General features: G+C 28.5%; 1 protein-coding gene across 4 annotated transcripts in view; it reads right to left on the bottom strand.

Moving 5' to 3' along the window:
• The window catches only part of LOC119669129 (E3 ubiquitin-protein ligase UBR1), a 28708-nt gene extending 4052 nt beyond the window's left edge, over window positions 1–24656 (bottom strand). The window contains exons 1-7 of one of the 4 annotated variants that reach the window (XM_038078916.1): window positions 24285–24656; window positions 19904–20210; window positions 5162–5176; window positions 3683–3751; window positions 1674–2008; window positions 595–1597; window positions 65–528 (exon numbers count right to left, since the gene is read on the bottom strand). In XM_038078916.1, coding sequence (XP_037934844.1) covers window positions 65–528; window positions 595–1597; window positions 1674–2008; window positions 3683–3751; window positions 5162–5176; window positions 19904–20078 — 2061 coding nt within the window. In that variant the 5' untranslated portion in view covers window positions 20079–20210; window positions 24285–24656. Of the gene's footprint in view, window positions 1–64; window positions 529–594; window positions 1598–1673; window positions 2009–3682; window positions 3752–5161; window positions 5177–19903; window positions 20211–24280 lie in introns of all 4 variants that reach the window. The other 3 variants (XM_038078915.1, XM_038078918.1, XM_038078917.1) reach the window with 3 other exon arrangements.
• Window positions 24657–26777: the final 2121 nt, after the last annotated feature.

Raw genomic sequence — 26777 nt, 5'->3', positions numbered from 1 at the left:
ACACAGTAAAGTTGATAATAACGATTTTAATAATGTTACATTATATTTTATTTTATTGACTCACTTGTGCAATCATCACTTGTGCACATAGTATTGGTTCCATTAATTCTTCTGGTGTTCGTTTAACTACACTTAGGGCGTCATAAGTTAATCCATGAGCTCCTAAACGCAAGTAGATTCCTGCGAAAATTCGTGACAGTGGCAAATGTATAGAGACTGGTTTTGAGCCAACATCGTACATTAAGCATTTGGCAACATGGCCAGCAACAGATTTTTCTTCTTGTTTAACTGAATTAACTATAAAACCATTTGAAACCAGGTTTTGCATTATCATTAAATAAAACTTCTCCAGAACTTCTTTGTCCGTAGCAGACCATTCAACCACCATTGTTATTGCATTGGCAAGTTTTATATGTAAATTGAATGCACTTTCCCACTCTGGCTCATAGTCCATATGTTGTCCAGTCTGACGAACCATATGCTCCATACCCTGCATAACATTAAGTATACGCAGCAAAGCTCTGCAGCCTATGTAGTTATATTTTATTAATAACTCGATATTATAACAGTAAAAATTATTTGTTATATACATACCTTCTATAAAACCATTTCGTAAATCAGGCGTCCAACTATCAGGAGGGAAGCTTAATATATATCTTAGATCATATAGGATAAATGCTGAGCGCTTAAAGGAGACACCATTACTTGTGCTTTTATCAAAATGAACCGTTTTATTTTGTATGAATTTTGCGATAGCCTCATGGTAGAATGTGTGCAACAATTTATAAAAAATCCCTTCATCGGCAATCAAATAATGAGCTATACTAGGTACTGTAAACAGTTGTACGCTAAGTGATACAATAGAATATGAATGGTCATGATCGTCACGTATAAAATCTTGCATAACAGTTGCATAATGTTTGGAGAATTCTCTTGCTAAGGCCAACTTATTATCATATTCCATTAACATTCCTGAAATTAGTAATCGATGCCAAGCAGTTCGTGCTTGTTTCCAAAGTTTTACATCGTACTCAAATATATGTAGTATACTGTATGGAGCTTTTTTGTCCATTAGTAATTTCGCAAAAACTTGCCGAAATAAGCTACAACGCCCTAACAGGTCCTGTAACCATGATAAAAGCTGTAAAGCAAATTGTTGACAAGCCATCGAGTACACATGCAAAACTGTCACTCGAAGTGGATGTTGACTATTCGCAATTGCAGCACCCATCGCAGCTGACTGTCTTTCAACAGCTTCTCTGAGTTGACAACACTCAAAAAATGTATCACATTTTATGACAGCGCGTCCCTCACGATCTATACTTCCCACAATTTCTTTAGATTCTTTATCAGGGAAATTGGCGTACTTTGTTAGGGTCTGTATTACTTGATCAAAGGTATGAGATTCATCGTTATACAATAATGTACAATAGTTATCATCTGGATCTCCATCACTATCAAGACATTTTAAACTAGCATTCGGTTCAATTTCAAGAAACGTAATACAATAAGAAAGAATTGCACTGAAAGCTATTTCACAACGTTCCATTATGGCATCTGTGATAAGAGTAGTCTTCTTAGGGTTCTCTTTGCCACGCTATATGAATAACAAAAGATATAAAAAACTTTTATTGAAAATATGATTATGAATATTATTTATATGCCTATTTTACCAAATGTTCCGCACAATAGTAATCCTTCTTCCATGCTTCCTCATCACCGCAATCGCAGCAACCTCCACCGCCAGATGTGGACATTTTATATTTATGAAAACGATGTTCTGATTGTTTAAAACAACCAACACACAGTACACATGTCGGATCCATGCCACATTCGCGACAGGTGTACGTTGGTTCACCATTTTTAAAAACACGACCGCACACTGAGGCCGTGTTTCCTTCTTTGTGCAGTTTTTCTAAAAAAGATTTAGGATTGTCACCAAGCATAAACTCCATTATTGTGAGAATGATGCCCTCTTTTGCTTCACTTTCTTTAAACGCACATTTTACTGAAGCCAAGTGGTTTTGAAAGTAAATTTAAACATACATAAGTTATTTATATTAAATAATTTTTGATCAGACAATATACATTTATAATATTAATTTAAATGATAATGTGTGATATGTACTTTTTAAAATTATTAAAAAAAAAAAATAAAAAAAAAAATAAAAAAAAAACAAAAATGAAATGAAGAGTACAATTTTAATTTATAGGGATTTTAATGATTACTGGAACAGTAGGATTTTTGGACAACAAGTAATGGTAATGGTCTAATATATACATACGAGGGCTGTTTCAAAAGTCGGTGATAACTGCACTAAATAAGATTTAAAATATTTTTATATTTTTTTCAGTCTAATAAATGTAATGAGAATTTTGAAATCCGGTTGACAGGCATAAGTTAAAGTTGAAGGTAAGTTATAAAATTGAAACGGATAGCGATTTTGATTTAAGCACGACTTTACAAAAAAAAAAAACGGTTTTAAAAGAAAAAGAAGGCTTTACGAGCAATAGGAAGACTCTCTATCACATACAGATGCTGAAAGGTCAGCATGGTAACAATTCCATATAATGTGGATAGTATTGTTGATCTATTACTAGATCATACTAGATCATAGTAAACATCTCGCGTGAAAAAATTGCAGGATGTGCACTCATAAAAAATAAAAACTGAACCTGTGTGATCACATCAAAGTAGTGTTTGTATATACATATATCATCATTAACCAAAAGTTTTTCAGGGACATGAGAGATGAGACGAAAGAGGAGTTGAAATAGTGGAGGTCCACTGCTGATGAACGTAGACTGAAAATGGTGCATAAAGGTTTTTTAGCGAAAATGTTTATAGTTTGTATATCTTGGGATAAACGAGGAATAATTTTTAGTATGATTGAGTACATTGAAAAAGACACAACAATAACAGGGCAATATTAAGCGATACTCGAAGACTGCTTAAATAGTGAATAATTTGAGATGCTATCAACAGAATTTTTTTTTGTCGGATGTTATCTCTCTGATTATATAATAATCTGAGATCCTTTGAGAATCATATTTTTTAGAAGGAATAAAACATTTGAAATATCATTTCAGCTGTATTAAGTATACAGCTCAAGAGGAACTACCACAAGATAAATTTAACTCATTTTTTTAATAATCACCGGCTTGTCAAACAGTCCTCGTAGAATACCATTCTTTCAGGTAATTACCCAGAACATTCACTTAATTTGCAATAAGGCTGGCAGTTATTTACGAATATGTTGATATTTTGATTTCCAAGCTCTGAAATTATTTAAACACCCAGAATTGCGATAGTCACTACCTTGAAGATAAGTATAAATTTAATTATTAGAGTTAGAGTTTAAAAATACGTGTTTAGGAACTGGACAAATTAAAAAAAATTGTGTGAATATTAAATTTACTCAAAGTTTACACTCGATGACTGTCTTTTAAATATTATCCAATTGGTTTAAAATTTATATTTTGTAGTTTTCTGGGCATTTGAATAATTTCAGGGGAGTGCAGCCAATCTGCAAACACATTTCATTAGCCCCATGGATCTTACGCTCATTCCAGCGTATATAAATATTTATAGTATATTAGAAGCTATGTATATTATATATATATACATTATTTATTTTATCGTTGTGTTGTTTTTCAAAAAGTACATTTATAAAAAACTTACAAACGGTGTCAATTTTCCAAACATTTACGGTTCTTGAATTTGTAGCTCCTTTTCTAAACGTTACTAACCCTTAAAAAAACCAATTATTGTAAGTAACTTAAAAATAAATTATAAAGATAAAATAATTTTTTATAAAAATTGCAATTCATTATCAATTTCTTAAAACTGCCCACTTTAGAGCGGTTCGATTATTATGATCGGTAAGAATAATGAATTCTGTTAAAGAAGGAATTAAAGATTTTTTAAATAGGCAGCCCATTATACCAGCCTATCTTTCTGGCAATAGCAAAATTCCAGGTTTATAAAATATTTGTTCCTTGCTGGCAAAAAAAAACTTATTTGATGATTTTGGACCTCTTGAATTGAAGCTAAAGTTTTACCGTCCAAAAATTTTATAGAGACCAAGCTGTAAAAGTTTGGTTAGTTTGAAGAGTTACCACACTTGTATGAGGTCTCAAATTAACTTAAACATATACCTTTTCTAATAATCAATTTTGACCTTTTTGGAAAGTATACTTCAGAATTGATCATTGACCAGTAGAAGTCAAAAAAAAAGACAATTCCTTTAAAATTCCACTAAGCATTATCTGTTTTTTCGATGAATATGATGGATGCTACAAATAGCATTTTTAACAAGCTTGGATTATTTTGGGCATTGTATATTGTTATTGTATATCCCGAAGCCTATAAAAACTATTGGAATTGAATAGATTTACAAGTCGAGAGAAAGTAGTTGGTGACAAAAAAAACTGATTTTGAAGGTTTCCTCCTAGAAGTTGGAAAATTGTTGAATTAAATAACTTGAACTAAGAAAATTTGTATTGTGAAATAGGAAATGTATGCGATCTTTCTTTTTACTTTATAACAAGCCAATTAAATCATATTATTTTTATAATAAGTTATTTCCACCGACTCTTTATACAATAAGTTTCCTTAATGAAAACAGGAAATACTGTATTCAAGAATTTTAGTGTAGTTGACTTTCTTTCTGTTTCCTAAACTAAAACTGAGAATATCACTTTCAGAGTAAAAGTTCAGAGTAAAATCTGAAATTATACTATCATTGTTTATCATTGATAAATACTCAAACCATTACTTTTCTCAAGTCCTATGTGAACAAAAATTATATTTGAAATGTTGATTAGAGAGACGTGGAATAAAATAAACAAGGATTTAGTAGCATGCATTTGGACAGCAAAACATATGTTAGAAAATGAATAAATAGATAAAAATAAATGAATGTGATATTTAAGAATTAATAAATTTTTTAAGAATTTCTAGAACTTTCTCCATAACTTGCAATATATATTGTACAACATAATTATTAACAAAAAAAAGATCAAATTTTTATTTTTTATAATAGCAGTTATTGTATTAAAAGTTCTAGAAATTTTGGAGACTGTAACCGTTGGTATACAACGATATAAGTCTTTTCTTTCTAAAAACTAAAAGAATCTCATTTTTAATAATAGTACTTACATATTTTACCCGCTTCTGTAAAGTAAAAAAAAAAATACGAAATAAGTAACAAATATATAATAATATATTAAGAATATAAAAGGAAATAAAAGCTGAACCTCTTCTAAGATATTTGACAGTAAAAAAAATATATGAGTAAATGAACAGAGTTATAAATAAGAATCATTACAAAATATCATTCAAAATGTGTACATAGAGTATACCTATACAGTCATTCCTCCTAAAATCATAAAACACACAAGATGCACTATATACCAAAATCGAAAACAATATTTTTGTATTGGAGTATTGTTCCAATGTCAAATTTATAGTCAAGTTATTTTGATAGATGCATCCGCGTTCTCGATGTGGTTCAGGTAGAAAAGTATATATGAACAACAGAATTGAGAAGAGAATAACTTGAAATGTGTGTGAACCCGCCGTCGAAAGTAAAGTAAACAGTTTAATTTTGATTAGTAAAATATTAATTAAAATATATAAATAAATAGTTTTTGGATTTGTAATATTTTTATACTAATATAGCATTTATTATCTTTTTTATTATTTTATATAAAAGAAACAACTTGATGCAGAAGATACTTAATTTAATTTATTTTTAATCATAGGATGGTTCTATATAATGTTTGATTATATATGCAACCAGATAAAGGAAACCATTTTTAGAAATGATAGGATAAAGTTTTCATCTATACTATGATAATATAAGTAACCGAATAACATAAAGGTAAAGGAAATCATTAATATTTTGATATATAACTTTAAGTTTATATGTTAGCCATATAAAACTCTAAACACGATTTATTTAGTTTTTGATAGTGATATAAGTCATTAGTATAGTTTCCTAACAACAACACAAGACGTTAATCAAAATCTTTAACTGATAGCTTTAATTTAACCTGGAGAACCATCCCTTGATAATGATGTATAATATTCGTTATTCAAAAATTGAGGCAGGCGAGTATAAATAATAAATATTTTATTTACTTATACACAATAGATCTGAACGAATCAACATAAAATTTAACAAAAATATTAAATATTTACAAGTCTAAAATAAATTTTAAATAGATATTCTTTGAGCAATGAAAACAACTTAGTTTCAATTCAATGGGAGTTAACGTATATCAACTCATTACGATTGTTATAATAAACAGTATAAGTATATTCCCAAAAAATTTATTTAAAATTTTTTTTAATTAACTCAAAGAGTGACACACTAATTTGTATCAAACGAACATAATCGGTTTTATCTTTACTGCATTATAACTATATTAACAAACTAATTATAGCCTATTCACCCTACATTATATGTGATGTGTATTTACCTTATAAAATAGTTTAGTAAGAACCAATTGGTTAAAGCAAATATTCAGTCCTTAATAATATTTATATAATTCAAAAAACAAATCAGAAGAATTTTAGTTTCAACTTAACCGATACTTTAATACCACCCTTTATTCAAATAATTATAATAAAAAAATTATTTACTATTTAAATTCTTAAAGAAAATATATACATAGGCACGATTTTGTTAGGGTTAGGCGATTGAAGTGCTACCTATTCAAGCGAGCATATCTTTTTTGTTTGATATTATTTTTTATTGATTCAAATCACAAAAACGTATAGAAATAGTACAAATATAATATAAAATTTTAGAATACACTCACTCTAGCCCTAACTGTGGCCTTCAAACGGTCAAAAAATGAGTTGCCTGCTTCATGAATGTGATCTTCCAGTAATTTGATCCAGTCCTGACCAATAGCTTTCTTCAACGCATCCATAATGTTATATGGAATAGTCTATCGCTATTCGAAAGCCATTGTTTAGACAATATTTTAAAATATTCAAGCTCGTGGTTCACACGAGCTTTATGTGATGGTGTCGAGTCTTGTTGGAACGTCCATGGTCTACAACCGAAATGTTTGCGTGACCACAGCTCTTAAGCAACTTCAAAAACATTTTCCCGATTATAAATGATATTGGCTTTGATACCAGGCTCGATAAAAATAATTGGAGAGCATCCATTGGCGGTTACAGCTGCCTATACCAATACTTGAGATGGAAAATTACTACGTGTGGCAATTCGTCGTCTTAAATTTTCGGCAGAATTTATGAACTACTTAATTGGAAAAATTTATCATTAGAAAACACAATGTTTAAAAATTCGTAACAACTTCTCTGCTCTTTCAAGTCTAACTTTTTGTTGCTTTGGTGTAAGATCTTGTGTCTTTTGAAACTTGTAAGGCTTTAAGCTCATTTTTGAATATCCACCACACAGAAATATTTGGTCGCCTATTGTAGTTGGCTTTAGAATACGTTCCAAACATTTTTCGCTTTACACATTGGCATTGATGATTCAAAAACTCCTACGTAGAGCAACTATCGACTTGACTTACTATGACCATTTGGGTGATCCAAATTGTCATTTCTGTTAAGTAAACGTTTGTATTGAGGAATGAGTAACATACTCTTACTTAGATCTTTTAATTAAGTAAATTTATAATTCATTTTCTAATAATATATTTGCAGCTTTTATTCAATAGTATGAAGTATACTTAATGTACTTTCAGAAAAAGAAACAAGTTTTCGTTTTCATTTCAAGTGTGTTTCTGTGCAATCTGCAGCCAAACTGATCGAACCTACTAGCATTATGTACCCATTCATAAATTTTGCTCTAATTTTAACATTTGATCTGTGTGTTGCTTAGTGACACTGAAAGATCGGTGTTACGATCTAAGAGTGCAAGCATTCGATTTCGTTTCGATTGGATTGTTTAAATTGTATTAAATTTATATTTTGTCAAAACAAAAAGAAATATAAAAAACAATATCACGTTTACGGTTTCTTAATACGCGTTTGCTTTCGAGCAGCTTAGTTTGTACATGCAATGATTTTGATAAAAGAAAAAGCCGATCTGATCAAGGCTACTGATAAAACCAGATTTATACAATATTACGTATTTAATGCATGTCGAAGACATCTCATAACAAATCTTAAAATTTAGGAACAAATTTTATGCTATATATGTAATTATATTATATGAATAAGCGGCAACTGCTAAAGTAGTTGAAAGATAGTTTTAGTGGTAGCATCGGTATATATATGTTGAGCCTAATAATGAAAAATACTAACTTGTCGTTGAAAATGACTTCATTCTTTCTCGAAGTATTCTTTTTTATGATTAATACACTTTTGTATGCGTTCGAATCATTTGTCAAAGCGTTTTTTCCAATCTTGTTCGCACCTTCGGCTTCGGCTTCTTCCGCCAAATTCATTCTTGATATTCGGGAACAAGAAGAAGTCATTGGGTGCCAAATCAGGACTGTACTCATCAATTCGATTTTTTGAATGTTCAAATAGTCGGTTGTTAGACGAGATGTGTGAGCACTCGCATTGTCTTATTGGAGAATGATCATCAACGCAGACGCCGCTTGTTTGTTTTCCGTATTTCACTTAAGACTTCCGGTAAATAAATGTTTGTATACCATTCGGAATTGACCATTTTACGTTTCTGTAATGGTATCTGTATAGTTGCCACATGACCAGTTTTCTCGAAAAAACAAGCGGCCATTTGTTTCGACACCCACATAATCGACTGCTATATACGTTCCGGCTCATACGCATATATCCATAATTCGTCACCTGTTACCATCTTATATACATATTTTGAAGCACCGGTATTGTACTTCATCAGTATTTGTGTGGACCAATCAACACGAGCATCTTTTTGAGATTTTGTCAAATCTTTGAATAGGGAATCCACGAAAATAAACCTTTCTCACCGCTAAATGATCGTGCAACATTTTATATATGCTGGTAGAACTAATGCTTAGGTCTCCCTCAATCTCTCAGATAATCTTGCATTATTAGCTTTTGCACAGCATCAATATTTTCTGGCACAACAACTGATTTGGACGACTTTCACAAGTTTCGTCAGTAAGCTAACTGCGTCCACGATTTAAATCATTGTACCAGCGTATCACAGTGACAAAAAATGGAACTGCATCACCAAATGTCGAAGTAAGTTGATCGATGCACCTTGTCTTGATCATCCACGCCGAAAGTCTTAATGAATCATCTCACAAAAATGATCTTGCGTTAATTCTATTTTTTTTGAACACTCAATTTACCATTTACTCTAAATAACACAAATAACGCTATTTTGATAAAAAGTCTAAAGTGGGTTATGTTTAATAATGTCAAACTTTCATATGGAAACATCAGATGACACCTGACAACAATCGGTGTTGCCAAGGCTGAAAATATAAATAGCGACCCTCATATGATAAGTGATGACTGCTAAGGTAAGTGTAAGATGATTGAAGAGTTTTTACATTACTTTTGAAATATAAAGGGCGGTTACCAAATGATACCTAATAGGAGAAAATGCTGCGTAATATCTCACTGATTATTTTAAGTGTTAAGTTAAAGTACAACATTTTTAATTATAAAAAAAGCTAATAACGACTAACGGAATAACGACTATGTAATGTTTCTATAATTATTCAATATGAATATTTTATTAATTTATTTATTATTGTTTATTATTGAATTTAAAGAGAAAGAGAGAGACAAAAATAGAGAGATGTACAGAGAGAAATAAGGAGAAAGAGATATAATAACAGAGAAATAAGAAGAGAGGAGAGAGAGAAATTAAGATATACGAAGAGAAAGAGAGAAATTAAGACAGAGGAAGGGAAAAAGAGAAATTGAGTTAGAGGAAGAGTAAAAGAAAGAGAGATATTGAGATTAAGGTAAAGGAGAAAAAGAGAAAAAGCGGGAGAGAAAGAGAGAGAGTAATAACATTATTTAAGGTAACTATAATTTGAGATATCACAATCACAGTTAATAATTTAATTTCAGGCTGTAAAGAGATCTTGTTGCGCTATAATATATATGAACGGTTACAAATACAATAGTAATAAAACCCTTAAGATGCAATATACAGTGCACATTCCAAAATAACGTGGCGATAAAGCATCAATAATGAAATTAATAAATTCATTTGTAATTTATAGCATATAGAAAAAAACTATAGCTTCTGGATATGCCATATAGATAGCTTAAGTTAATTAGTTTAAACGAACATAATGAAAAACAAGCCATTACTTTCATTAATTATTTGTATAAGTAAATAATATGTAGAAAGCTATATTTTAAGTTTGCTTCCAATTTTTAATAAAAGCTTAAAAACTTAGTGCAAGTTTATGATTACACATATACTTATATATGTTAACATAGTCAACAATACATACTTATTTGTTTGTTTGAAACAATCTACTTTTTAATTACCCGGCAATAATATGTTTGATTGATTGAATTTAACTCGGAAGCATAAAATTAACCGTGATAACACACTAATTTGCTATATTAAATCAATCTTGAAACAACACGTTAACAGATATGTAGTTTATTATAATAATTATTAATCATAATTATTAAGGCTGTGAGATCTAGCTTAAATTTGCTTTACTAGTAAAACAAAAAATTCAAAAATTATATTTATTAATTTTAACCGCAACTGCTATTCCGAATTGTACGTTAGATTTTCTATTTTCTGATATTAGATGGTTAGTGAGTATTTGATTCTGGATCGAGTATTTGATGTTACGTATAACTTAAGATTTTTGTAGTTAATCCAATAAAATCAACATAATACATCTGTCAATAAGTCGTGTAACTGACACACAGATGGCGCTGCCATTGTCAAATTCATATGACGTTTATGAAGTACCAACCTTCAAAAGACTATATGTAAAATTTCATGACATTTTAATTAGTCAAAAAAAAGTGATAGCCATTTAAGTGAAGCTACTTTTGTTATTTTAAAAACAAGGAATTCAATTGGATTGGTTCCTCATCCCCCATATAGTCCAGATTTGACCTCCACGACTACTGGCTATTCACTGATCTAAAAAAAATGCTCACCGTTAAGAAATTCCTCTCAAATGAAGAAGTTATTGCTGCAATTGAAGCCTATTTTGAGATAAAAGACAAATCCTTCTACAATCACGGCATCGAGAAGTTAGAGAAGCGTTGGAATGATTGTATTGCCCTTGAAGGAGATTATATTGATGAGTAAAATCGAATTTTTTCAGAAAAAATTTGTTTTTCTTAGTTAGTCACACGTCTTATTGACTAATGTGTTATGTATATACATTATATGTACATATTACATAGTAAAACACTAATTATATTGTATTTATTTATAAATATGTATATAGATACGATTAGATTATGTTGTACATATATTGGCATATATATTATGAATTTCTCAAAATAATAATAATAAAATATTTTGATATTATTTTAATTATTCGTAGGCAATAATTTTGTACTTTATAAACGTCATGAAGTTCATAACAAAAACTTGATTTTATCAAGGTTAAATCAAATGATGCAATTTAAACATTCACAGAAATAAATAAAACTGGTCAGTTGAAAGCTTTACAACATCGTCTTTTATGATTCTATAAACCAGGATGGATAGCCATGTCAACGATTTTTAAATATTAAAATTATTTTATTTGTTTAATTTAAAAGTTTTCTCTTTATAAGCAAGCATGCATTCATTATATGTGATATATTTGATCACGTCTATTGCAAGTTCTTGACGCATGTGATTAGTTAACTTTTCAACAATATAAAAATACATGAAAGCATAAGTACGAGTATATGACGTCATAAAATCCAAAATAGAGTTGTTATCACCAAACCAATACACTCCATTGGGTAGTTCTATAAATGTTTAATATTAAACACTCCTTAAGTAGATAAACAGTTTTAGATTCCAGAAAATTTTTATCGTATGGCATTTGTATCTAATTAAGTGCGATTAAATTTCGTTTATTAATTACGCATATGTAGGTATAACATAGATCGTTTATAACAATATTTTATCTCTGTAATATTAGCATAGAATAAGTTGAAGTTTCACACAGAGTTAATAAAAATTTACTAACAAACCATATTTGTTACCAATTGTTGCTGTTGTTTTATAAAAATATATTTTTTAAAAATAATATTATATTTTTTACGTAAATAGTATAATAATTTCACAGTATAATTAAAGACATAATCATTGGCAATACAAATCTGTTAAAAATTGTCTCTCCATTCGCAACTATATTGAGCTCGTCTTCTTCATTGTCATCGTACTGCGTCTCACATATGCAAGCGAAATCTGAATCTTAAGCAGAATAAATGAAAACAAACTGTAAATACTAGAGCGATAGGTGCTTCCAACCATGGTGCTATCCCTGAAATGATAAATTCGATCGTAACGCCCAAGAAAAGTCGCCCATCAACTGTGCAATTAATTTTAATTTTTGACTAATGTCCTTAGGTTTTTCTGGGCATAACTATGAAGGCATGTTATGTAGAGAGATAAATCCAAATTATCAATTTCTCGTACTCTTAGTACTCTCTTGGTACTTTTTAATCATAGAAAAGTAATTATTTTAATGTGGAAATGTGAATACGCATACTACCGCCTAAAAAGCATAAATTCTGACAATTATTACTGAGCAATACTCATTGGATCAACAGACGTGGCGCATGTTATGTAGAGCGTCTCGGGCTCGTCAAAATTTTTTGTTTTGGGCTTTGACTAAGTGTCGAGGCACAGATAGTCTTAGTTTGATCGATTGTTTATCTGTCTAATCAAAAATATATATACTTTTTTGATATTTAATATTATTTTCATTTTGTAAAGAAATCTGTAAGACACGTATTATTAATAGTGGTTTTCCGTTTGCAATATTTTAGAATTTAAACATTTTCCAATAAGAAAAGGCGGTTTTGCAAATAAGATTATGAGTATCACAAATGTTACACAAAATTATGGATCTTAAATTCCCAACTACTAATACAAGTTTATCCAAAACAACTATTTTTATCGAGGTCATTAAACTCATACAATTTGTATACATACATTGAAATCTTTTTTATATAATAGAGAGAGATTATATAAGACATTACACGCTTTACATTAGTTTGTATAGGTTTGCAAGGCAGTTAAGGAGAGGCCAAAGAATATATACTCTTATATTATATTATATGTATTTTTTATCAGCATAATAATTTTATTAACTGCCTACCAATTACTATCTGAATGTAAGGTAACCAAACCAATCGAGACATACAAAGAATTTTTGCGAGTAAAGGTGATGGGTTAGTACAGCTATAAGTATAATCATTTTAGTTGATTGTAAAAATGTTATATGTTTATTATTTATATTATTAAATATATATTTAAATTGGATTTTATGTAACATATAAATTAATATACTTTGTTTGAGAAACTTTAATTAATAAAGATTGCTTATAATACCTCATATTTAAAATGGATTGACGGGTCAAAGATCAATTTGTACAAAATTAAAGTGATAAGTATTCAGTTTAAAGTAATCATTCATGGAAATATATCCCACGACACACACTAATCTGAGCTTAATATCACCATACCCTGCCGACACAGATACGTCTGTTTTAGTACTTACTTTTCAGATTGTTTTTATAATTGCTATATATAGTAATACGATAGTAAAACGAAACATATTATATTTTTGTTTTCTTATTATATTACGGTTCGACTGGTTGGGACCCACCCCTTATTCCTTACCCCTTATTATATTCGCTCATTCCTAGATTAAAGAAATTATTTAATAACTTTAGAAATTTTTTGGAATTAAAATTTCAGTTTTTTGTTAATTTTATGATAAATTTATTTAACTTAATTTTTAGACCCCAGGACTGACTGCCATAACAGCAACATATTTGTATGCTCTTTTTAGTAACTCTTTTACAATTCATGAAATATGACAAGTGACAAAACCTAAACAGCTTAACAGTTGGAAATAGATGACGTGTGTAGTTTTTGTTGATCAATCTCAATATTTTAAAAAGCAAGCTAAATCCACATATAGCTTAGTAGGAAAAGTTACTAAACATAGTTGACTGTACTCTAACACGATAGATATGTTCGGGAAATTGGGATTCCGCCCATATATAAACATAAACATAAAAGTTTATCAATACTATATCCACAAGTAATATATTTGAAATAAGATTACTTCTATTATTCTAAAGAAGAAAACATTATGATTGAGATCAAAATATTTTGATTATTCGTCAGTTCTGCTCGTTTTTTACGTAAAGAATCGGTTTTTTGTCGGCTTCCATGCAAATTTCATTCTGTTTTAAAAAGTGGAAGCGGAAACATCGTTTTATTGTGTGCGGGATTACTTCATACTGATGAGCAAAGCATATTTATGGTATACTTGTAGTAATCTTTGCTGATCAGTGTTCAAAAGATTATTGACAGTGAATGATGTGTAATAGCAAGCGACGTCATACCAAATTAACGTTCAAGAATGATGTGTAATACCCGTTTTAGACATATTTCGGGTCGTTATGTTGAAATTGTAGTAATTTGAAGAACATGTGGTTACAAAATCTCATTATGGCTTGTTTATAGACTTTTTATGATATATACGCAACACACATGCATATAAATGATTTATTATAAGTATAAAGTGCAATATTACACTTTTTATCGCACCTTAAAAATACATTTAAAAATAAAATGTTTATTTATTCAAATGTTTTTTGTAGAATATCTATTCGAATGAGTCATGTTAGATCTGGATAAAAAGAAAAGTAAAAATATTTATAAAAATATCATGTCATCGCGCTTTCATTCACAGAAGCTTGGAAATGTTTTTAGAAAAAAAGATATAAAGATTATTTTTTTTATGATATTTACAATATAAACATAAATTAATACGTTAAATGAAACGACTTTAACAAGTTAAATATAATTTTTAATTAACTTTTTTTTTAAATAAAGCAATGCAAATTATTTTGACAATTTCCTGAAAAGAGCAACGAAGGTTTTAAAGTATTTGTACCAAAATTTTCATATTTCATCAGACATTTTTGAGAACAATATTGTCAAATTTATGGCTGATACACTTTTATTTTTTAATTGCAGACGAAATTGGTACGGAAGTTTTGGTGAAGGAATTACCAGTAAAAAATAAGACCGTTAATTTGCTTACTCAATACAGTCAAAATAAGGATCATACGAAAAAAAAAAGATACTTTTGTTTTTTGGCAATAAAATTTTAAATAAATTTGGCGGCAAATATGGAGAACAAAAGCAATTAATCGATTTTATTGTAAATCGGAAGATCACTGTTCTTCACGACAAAGTGATAAATTTTCATTCGAGTTATTACATGAGAAATAATTATGTTTTTGTCAGATGTGCAGTTGTGTCTTTTGTGTAAAAATAACATTTAAACAACAAATGATTTCATACTAAATTTAAATAAAGAAACTTGTTATTATTCAGATATTCAAAATTAGGTCAATAAACCTGAACACTCAAATACGTCACCGTAGTCGCTGCCTCTTGTCTTATACATACGACTAATTAATATTAAAGATAAACAAAAAGGAATACGGGACATATTTTTGATGCTATCGTAACTCCTGGAATACAGAGAACAAAGGCATGTGAACTAATAACAGTACAAAATGTATGAGATGTATATTTTTCAATTAAATGAGACAATCTATTAGTAATATAATAACAAAATATACCTTCATTATAGGCCCATTAAGCTAAAATAAAAAATTCTCGTCACACTTACAAAATCTTTTAATCTAAGTTTACAATTTAATGTACATATAATATTTACTATATTTAATATAGTATATACCTATAGTATATATCAGGTTTAAGCTTCTGGGGGCCCCTTCTTCAACTCACTTAGCGATATTTCCAGCATTAGCATTAGCCAGATTCTTACCTTTGTTAATGCCTCTGGCTGGTTCTAGGTTGACACTCTATCTACTACCCACTATTACGAGGTTTTTTTTGTGGATTCAAAACGGCTTTCTCTTTTAGCTAATTGGGGAGGTTTCGTCCTCCCTCCACCACAAATAACTAACTAACATATAGCTATATATATTTACACTGATATATTTTAACTCTATAAGGTTATTTATAGAACCTTTACTTAAAATCCCAAATAGAGAGCTTGCTGAGACAGTGACAGTGGACACTTAGCACAGTGACAATGAGAACAGTAACAATGAGAACAGTATCAATCAGAACAGTGACAATGAGAACAGTATCAATCAGAACAGTGACAATGAGAACTGTGACAATGAGAAAGAAAATGTAATCGTTTTTCATTGGAAATGTTTTATTGGGTGGCAAATAATTAAACATTTATTGTTCTTTATTATAGTAAATTATTATTTTTCACTGAAATTTATTATTTTACTCTTTACTTGTTATGTTTATATGCTAGTATAAAATAATATACACTCATCGTTGGACCTGTTAGTATTGTCCCTGTTGGAATGATGGATCAACTGCATCTGTTTAGACAATTGAGTCCGTGAAGTAGACTTAATCGCTTCATGTTTTATTTAAAGCATAAATCTCTATGTACTTAAAAAACAACCAATGTATTTAAAAAAAACTGTAGGTAACGTTTAAAGATTCGGAAATTTGAAATTGTAATTGACAATATATTCTTCTAACGATATACTACGATATAGTTGCCCCTTATTATTACTATAAGTATTAGAAATATGTGATATTTTTTGTTATATTAATGCTTACAATATTATATTTAAATGAAAAAAGCAATATGAGTTCCTTTTATTTTGTGAGCGCGTCTACTGTCTTCTAAGCGCCAATTGTTCCTATCAAAGGGCCACCTTAACGGATTTTAGAAAAAAATCTATATAATCAACAGATTGAAATTATGTCCGATAGTAAAGCAGTTGCTATTCTTGCACTCGTCCAATTATAGCACAAAATCAAAGCTAGTAAAATAGTACAAAACTTAACTGAGGTAAATAAGTAATAATGGCACAATATCATTAATCTAGGATTTATCTACCATCTTCAACAGAGCAGTAAATATTGATCTCATTAAAAGAAACTTAAACACATATCCAAAACAATGTTCTAGAAATAACAGACTATTAAAAGAAAATTATTATGGATTACGGAAAATTCAAACTCATAAACTATAACTTATCAATAACGGAAATCCTATTTAGTCAAGATCGAGCAAAATTTGGGGGTCATTTTGATATATCTACGACCATTAGGCACCCATGCTGAAATATTGGGTATCGGGATAATATATATATTGGGATATACATTACACACAGCCAGGGAAAGCAAACAAAAAATAAATTGAAAACTTTCTTGGCAACAAATACCAAATAAAGTACATAACATATAAAACAATAAATAAATAAATAAGTTTTCAAAGAATTTTCTGTCAAAGTTACACTTAAAAGTGTAATATATTTGATAACAATTTAAACATTTTTAAATAAAAGGCAAACACAACATTTAGTTATCAATTACAAGTACATACTTAATTTTATGGTTAAAGAAACCATTTCCAGAATGTGAATAAATCACTAGATCTTTGTGTCATAAAAATATTTTTTTTTACATTTACAATTAACCTTTAGTTTGTAATCTTTTTGGACTACAAACGATGCACTTTGTAATTTGTGAAACTTAAAATGTAAAATGCAAACCATAGTCAAGTACGGCTTTGGAGAAATTGACTAATTAACACTAACTCTGAGCTTCAAATTTGACAGGGTAGATAAAGGTTTAATCCTTGGTACTTGCAATCTTGAAAAATTTTTTACACATAATAAAATAAAAGAAATATTTCCAAAAAGTGCATTGGTAATGAGTTTTTGATAGTATACAAAATAGTTTGTATGGTCAGCCAAAAAAATCAATTAATTAAAAATTAAATCTTCATTCTTATAAATCACTACTCTTCTTCTATATGAATATCATAGTTTATTTCGTCATGACTTTAAAAATGAAATTCATACATTTTATTTAACAAATTATCATAAGTAATGATGTCATAAGAGTACATATGTATGAATTGCCAGTGGTAATGTCTATAATCTCAATACAAATTTTTCAGTCAGGCTCATAAAAAATAATCTTTCTACTCAATATATTACAAAGCACACAAAATGTATGCAATGTAAAGTTATGACTTATAAAACAAGAAAAAAAGTTAACTTTGGTTTCGCTGAAGCTACAATTTTCTTAATATAGAACTTATAGTTTTACTATGGACTTTGTATATTTTGTTCAGTTGAAATTTTTTCTATTTAAAATCCAATACGCAATGTTGTCTACACATTTAAGTTTGTTTTTGACAGTTATTCTACACCAAATAGTAAATCAGTTTCATGTATTTCTTAATCTGATCTGGCTAGATTTGCAAAACGCTGTTAAAAAGATTTTCATCAATTCGTTTAACATCTGAACTACAAGTTAGCATACCAACAAGTGGACAACAGATTAACGATACGTCTTTATATACATAGTGTCTGATGTCTCATTTATTGGCGTTACATTTATTGTTTAAATTATTTATTATTTTTAAGTATTTAAACAATAAACTTTATATAGTCCTATCGAAAAGTGACCACGATACGAATTATTTAATTAGGATTAAGAAAAAATACATAAAATGCGAAAAATATATATAAGTATTATCAGTGCTTGTGTATAGAATAAGTAATGTTATACAAGAACAATTCTGAAGATCCATTTAGGTCTTTTTAACCATTATGTTGCCGTATAGAGTTCATTTAAAACTGCTTAAAACTTTTAATAAAGTTGCAAATGTTCTTTAAGGAGCGCTTTAGTAGCGGGCTGAGATTCTATAGAAAGTGAATCCTTAGCCTTCTAGAGCTTTGAATTTTCATTTGCTTTCAAGTTATAACAAGGATTGTAAAAATCAAGAAATAAATTTGGTCCAATGACTATTCTGATACTACTCAGTGCTAACTTGCTGATATATAGCATACTAAATATTTCTTATTCTGATAATATTAGCATGGATTTTAACATTAAGTGAATTAAAAGCATAATTCACTGAAAGTATAATTATTTTTATTGCGTGATCGCGGTCAATTCTATGAATATAATTTCTGCACTTTGAATTTAAGGCTTATAAACCTATCTCCAATGCAAGTCCGTCAAGGCAATAAAATTTATAAATAAATTTATAAATGCATATCTAAATTTTAGTAAAATCTCACTTTCAACACTTTTCTTAGTGCAAATATTGCATTATCAGCATTCAGCAGAAAACATTTATAAATAAACAAAGAATTAGAAAAAAGTTTTCTTTGTTTATTTTCCCGTACATTTAAAAAAAACCATATGGCCTTATATGATATAAAACTGTTACCTCAATTATAGATAAACAGACACAGTTTTAATTAATAAACACAAATTGCACAGTTAAGCTTTGTATAATACTTGCAGCAGTTGTCAACGTTGTTGGGAAGTGCAATTAAAAAGTTGTTAACCGATTATCAACTGAAACGATTATAACTTTATTTATAGATAAAATTATATTTAAAAGTACATGAAAATCGCGACACAAAAGTCAATGTAAATATTGATCACACCAAAATAGCTGAAAATCACATTTATCCGAATGAGAGTATATGAAAACGTGTAACCACAACTATAAACAAATGATTGTTTATATGGTATCAGATAATGTGACAAAGGTCAGCATGCGGTTGCGCTAAACCCTAACTGTGAAAATGCCTAAAGAGGGCCATGTATGTACTCATGTTCATACTTGAAAACTTGATAATCTGTGGTTTGATCTTGTGCTAAAGATCATGAATAAATAATAGGCTCACCTGTCACGCGGTCCCGTTCAAAATGAAAATATTTCCGCACTTGTTTGCGAAAAAATTCCATGAAATCATTTTTTTGTATTGTGCCGGTTTGATATTTTAGACGCCAATCCTTAAGTGGTGATTCTGAAACCTGTGTTATTGGTGGAACCACATCCTCCATATCAAATCTGTCCATTTTGTGTATTTTTGTTTTTGTTTTTGGTTCTGGTTTTTTCCTTTGTTACAAATATTACAACATATATTTTTATTTGTTAAATTTTTAACAATTGTTCTGAATCCATAAAAAGCTTTCTAATCGTTTTCCGATCTAAAAAAAATTAAATATTATTTTAAAAAATATATTTTTATAATTAATATAGCATTGTTAAACTACTAATTTAGAACAAATAATAATTATTATAAAAATTAAAATAAAATGAGAGTAAATAAAACTACTAGATGGATATAAGGAAATAAATATTCTGATAGTTTAATATATTCTGAAAGTTTTAAAAGAACTTTTGGGGCCATAGGTTCAATCAAATTTAAAATTTTGTAATGTCCCTATAATTCCCTATAATTATAATTAATATTTTTTTATTAAATTATTATTATTATTTTATTGGGAAATACTATACATCGAAACTCTGATGGTCATTTTGGATGATTTCGTTTTGTTGCATATGGTATGGAGTAACGAATATGTCCACAAGATGGATAAGTCTGTCACTGCTCAGTTTTGGGCAGTGGTATTTTCGCTATTTGTTTTGATAAATTTTATGCAACAATATAACTTTCTGAGATCTGTAATGTTGTTAAAATTGGATTTCATTGATTATTAGATTTGGAAAATTCTCAAATATATCCGAAACAATCGCTTGGTACAACAAGAAATCAGTACTGTAGTCTGGACACTGCAAAACAATCAAAGCAGCAGACTTAAGAGTGATTAAAAAAATTCCCAAAAAGACGAAGACTGTGATTGCAATTGAGAATGTCATGACTATGGATTATTTGAAATCACAAAGAAGTATACCTGCAACATCACTAGCCATATTAGACAGCCTATCACAAAATGTACCCATTTACAAAGGTCGGACAACAACTGGCGCATATTATTGCGAATTTGTTGCAATGAATTATTTTAGAAAAGATCTAGCAATTCTAAGACATAAATGTTTTAAAAACAACAGAATTTAATTTTTGCAATGTAGGCTTCAAAAACGATTGAAAATCTACTCATTACTCAGACCAAACTTGGATTACAACTTCCAGCAGAAGTCTATTGATGAGCATGAAATCGAACCAGTTGGCGTACGCAAATAACTCAGATACCTTAAGGGTTAAAACAATATAAACTTATGAGCATACATTAATAAATTAATAAATTTTAACATCAAAATTAATGCTCCTAGCCAATAGCTTCTTCTTCAGGCATCACTAAGTAAGCTGGTATTCGGTAAAGTGATAAAAGGACAAACGTGTAAACTCCTGGTTTTTATTTTTTCGCGGAAAAGGCTGAAGTTGCTGTCGTAGGAGTAGTGAATGTGCAGAAATTGTTTAGTTATAATAGTTTACACACAGCGTAAAACAACATAACACAAAACATAAGTTCAATCCGAATACCAAATACTTTGCACAAAAGAAATACAATGTTTCTATCAGCTGATATAAGATTGTTCCTATGTTTAGGTAAAGCAAGCAAAATCCAATTGGTTTTAACGTTTCCCTTATATTGTTTTCAATACAAATAATCCTTGAAGGGGTCAGCTGATTTCAGAACAATTAACTCAGTGTTCCAATTGTAAAATATAACTTTCAAAGCAGCTGTTTTTGTTTATTTTGTTGTATATAAGTGTAAGAAAATTGCAAGAAAAAGGAAGTAAGAATATTAAAATTAATATAAAACATTTAAATAAATAATTATTTTTTATTTTTATAAATAAATTTCTCTAATTTATTTTTTCAAACATTTCAAATTTCCAGTTAACTTTAAAATTTGTGCGGTACTTCACAATAATAAAAATCAGTTGATGTTCTACTAAATACCAAAACAATAATCAGATATAATGCCTAGACAACTCCGTAACATTAAAATTTCAAAAAACAAATAAAAATTTCTTTGACTCCACTGAGGAATCGAGCACATCTATATACCTCTATCGCGTTTATTGTGTATACTACGCATTCAGTCTCGATCTGTCAAATTTTGTTGTCCAGAAAATTTTTAGAGTAATCTAATATTTTCTTAGTCGTGTTAGAAGACATTTACATTTTTCACAAATACATATATCGAATCAAATCACAGTTTTTCTGTCAAATCATATAAAACAGCTGTTAATTTCAGGGTAATCTTGCTACTCTGTCAAAATAACTAGAGTGTTATAAATTAATCTCGAGTCGAAATCAAAAATAATCGAAAATAAAATAGCACTAAAAGAGTATTAAAAAAGAGCATCTTAATTAAAAAATTTACCCTAGCTTTACCAATCGAAAACACCATAAGAGTACAATGACAGTGCGAAGAGAAGTGTGTTAATTTTTCATTTTATTTGAAAATTAATAAAATGTATTGGACAGAAATTCAAAATTTCGAAAAACTATTGGCCAATGTTGAAATTGTTCACAATGATCTTTTGATTTATGCTGGATTCACACTAAAGTTTTATTGGTAATATTAGCTATCAATTATTGTTGCTTTTGATGCAAGATGAAGATTTTTGACAGCTAAAATTACAAACACAACTCTAGTGTGAATCCAATATTAATTTGTCAGAGAATTGTGCACAATATTTAAAATAAATTTTTAAAGTAAAATAAAACACTCAGAGCATTCAACATAATTATATTAAATCGACGTCAAGAAGTATGTTTGGGATTCTGCATATAATAAAAACTTTTTAACTTCATAAAGCTCACACTTGCATACCTTAAACTGGCTGGTGACAACCTGATCGAAGTTTAATTTCAAATGTGAATTTTTCTAAAAGGATTAAATTATTTCTATAAGTATTAAAAAATAGTAAACAACTTTATTATGAAAAATGAATGCTTATTAACCCATTAAGTACCAAGCAATATCAATCTTGGAATTTTACGGAGAAATTTCCATAGTAAATAGTAAAATAAAACAAGTTTAAGTAAATGAGAGGAGTTTAATATTTATTTAAAAAATTACTCTCATTTTATATTTACCTAAAAAAGATAAAATATTCTTTGAATATTAAAAAATATCCAAAGCTAACCGTGAGGTGCACCACATGGTGGTCAGAAATGGGTTAAGTGCTCTATACAAAGTTTTAATAACATCCTATTTAAAGGGTTAATACTTGTACTGAGATCATAATAGAAGAAGAATATACAAAAATACATTTAAAAGTAATAAAGGCACGGTACATGGTTAATATAAACACATTATGACACATCATGAACTTTTAAGAATATTTACTTTTCTGAGGTCTACACCGTAGACATTTGCACTTAAGTCCCATATGAATTAATAAAAAGTGTCCAACTTATAAATCAAAAGCATAAAAATAACAACTTTGATTTTCTTAACAGTCTATTTTAAGTATTAGTATATAGATAACATATGTTTTATATGTATAGCATAAAAGATATAAAGTTTTAGTTGTTTTTTTAGGTTATAAGTCTTTCCTTATTAATTCCTTTTAAATGCTTTGTCTGTATTGATCATTTAAAGCCGCAACCGAAGCATTTGCAATGGCATCCGCTATCGTCGACTAATAAATTTGCTTCATAGCAAAAATAAAACAGCTGTGCACGCAAAATTTTATTAAAAAAGAATTCCAGTTTGGTTTTTCTTTTTGCGTTTTGCCTTGTTGCCTTTTATAAGAATTTTAATTTTGATTTTGTGCACATAAAATGAATAGCTCTTCCTCTAAAAACAAACAAAAAAAATGTTATATAAATATATCGGGCGAAGTTATTGAACATATAAATGTGTTAAAAATCAAGTCATTATCATTAATTACGTATTCCTTTGGAATTCTTTGGGTAATACTGTATTTAATATATAAATTGTATGAAAAGCATTTAATTCCCCCGCAAATCCTATTGCATTTTGCAGTATATATGTATGTGTGTATGCAGCACAGCCAAAAATTCAACAAATTCAACAGAAACAACTGCAATACCCAGCGCAGTGAAAACAGCAGCAGCCCACGTATGTACGGACAGCGCAGTCACTGTTATACAAAAAGAGCAGCAGTCCCAAAACAGACCAGCGATTTACCTATCAGAAAAGTGATATATCCGATTGAAGGTCATACCAAACAACTTCCTTTACTAAGTTTTATATAATAATCACAAAATGTAATTTATTTCAAATATGTTTTACAAAGCTATTGAAATCTGTTTATAAATATATTAACATACTCACTAGATTTGTTCAAATTTAGTATTTATTTGAACACTTTTTTTTGGTAAAAGCAAAATTTCATCCACTTTTGGTTTCAGTTTTATTTTGCAATAATTTTTATACGTATTTTTTTAAGTGTACGTTTGCAAAAACAAAACAGAGCACATTTAAATCTTATTGCTTATTTAAATTTAATTTATAATTAACAAACTATATTTACACTACAGTAGTTGAAATATAACTAAAGGTTATTTAACATAATATTTTCATAGTATAACGCAATTTTTGGTGCTTCAATCTCAATTTTTTTTATTCCGTTTTTCTTTATTTATTTTTACTAAATTTTAGCCGTAACAATACAATAACGTTGCGAAAATTAAGAAGAATGAATAGCAACTAAAATATATAAAGCAAGAGTCCAAAATAAGACTAAAATAAAAATTCCGCATTGGAAAAAGAGTGAAGAATATACTTACAAAATAAAATGCTACTTTTTTGTAATGGTAGGGTTGCAATCATATAAAAGTATGTATAAAAATTTGTTAATTTTCATTAAAGTTATGACAATACATATATTTAAGATTTATATATTTACATCTGTATAAGAAAAATGTGTTTCATAAAAAAAGTAATATTAGCGATATTTATATTATTTTAACATAAGTTAAACTTTTCAAATTTAATGTCTTATACTATGTTCAGACAGTCAAATTTCCTTAATTGCGTAAAAATGAAATTAAGTTTATTAAGTTAAAAATGTTCATACTTCCCCAAATTAAAAAAATCATATGTTTTCTGTTCACAAATCGAATGTTAAAAATTACATGATCCAAACACCATTTGAATCTGGGAAATTTTAAAAGTTGATTACTATACTTAAAAGAATGACATTCAGTAGCTTTATTAGCTTTAGTCAATTTCAGGTATGTGAATTATTATTTTTCACCCTATTTTTCAGTTCTTTCTCTACATTCAAATTTAAAAATTTACATTACTTTCAAAATATTTTACTGGTTTTATTAAAGTCAACCGTCACTAACATTTATTTTAAAAAAATGACACTTCTTTGTTATCTCAACTTAAGTTTTTGCTTAAAATTTATCTTACGTATTTATATTTATCTTGTATTTCAAATGCCTCTTAATTTCAGCCTTCGTTTCAATGATATTAAAGCCATTTTCTATAATTTCGTTCTAACCTTAAAATTGAATTTTGTATTGAAAAAAAAAACAAATTAATTTCGCTGAAACGAAGATAGAATTAAGATTTTTGCGAAATTAAGGTGTATTTGAACATAGTATTAATTTCATTAAAGAAATAAAGTAATTAATAATAAAACAGAAACAAGCTATGATATTTCCATATCTTGAAGAATATGTCAAAATGATTGAGATTTGGAATAAAGCAATTTAGAAAGTAAAAACAATTCGTCTGTACGCTTGATTGCAACCCGTTTAAAATATTGACCAACTATCTGAGTAAAATCGAAGCTTTTTTACTTTAAGTCAAATATGTGTTGGAGCTTTAAGATAAAGTTTTCATCCTAAATATATACCTCTAAATTTAAAATTTTATAGACTACATAAAATTCATATTATAAATTAATACATTATATTAAAAAAAAATCATATGTATTATATAGTGCAATATATTTCTTTTAAATAAAATTTAATTTAATTAATTTTAGAATTAAAAGTATAATAATTAGTTAAATAAATATTTAAATGATCAATAAATATATTATAAATTTTAAAAAACAGTTTACATTCACTTTATTAATATATTCACTAACAATATTTTAATTAATTTTATTTGACAGAGTGTACTCAGAGTGTACTCAGACAGAGTATATCTAATTAGATATAAATACCTAACAAGAACATCTTTCCTTACTTCTCTAACTTGTTTCCAATTTCCAATATTTGTTGTTTAAATATCATGTCTTAAAAAGTGGTTTTAGTGGGTTGAAGTCTCGCATTCGGCTTTCAATTCTTTCAACCTACCAAAAAAAAAATCCCGATATATAATCATGACTTATGACTTTACCTGCATTCTGCGGTTTACATTTTCTTCGTTCCATTCTGATATTCGTTTACAAATATACTGGAACTTTTATTGCTCGAACGTCAGAATTTCATAACATTCATAAGTAAATAAAAATATAAACTTTTTCTGTTAAAAATAAGTGCAATAAATAAACAAATAAATATTTACATAAGTGCAGTGCAAAAAATCTCTAGGAAATTTCAATTTACTTTGCTTAATTTATTCGAACTCGCACACGAACTACATTGGGATTTGAAAATAACTATATAAAATATTTATTTGGTTAGCTACTGGCAACCATAGTAAAATTCGAATTACCATATGACATTACACAGTAGCCAGCTGTAAATATCTGAACATAATTACCTATATACTTTTAGGAAGTATTTTATTGATAGAAACTGGACCATAAAATATGTGCATAACTCATTTTAAATTATATTTATATTTTAAATTTAAAATTAATAA

This window comes from Teleopsis dalmanni, chromosome 1 (assembly GCF_002237135.1).
Source record: "Teleopsis dalmanni isolate 2A chromosome 1, ASM223713v2, whole genome shotgun sequence".
Lineage (NCBI taxonomy): Eukaryota > Metazoa > Arthropoda > Insecta > Diptera > Diopsidae > Teleopsis > Teleopsis dalmanni.
The sequence above is the reverse complement of the archived record's forward strand: the minus strand, read 5'-3'. Positions and strand labels throughout refer to the sequence as shown.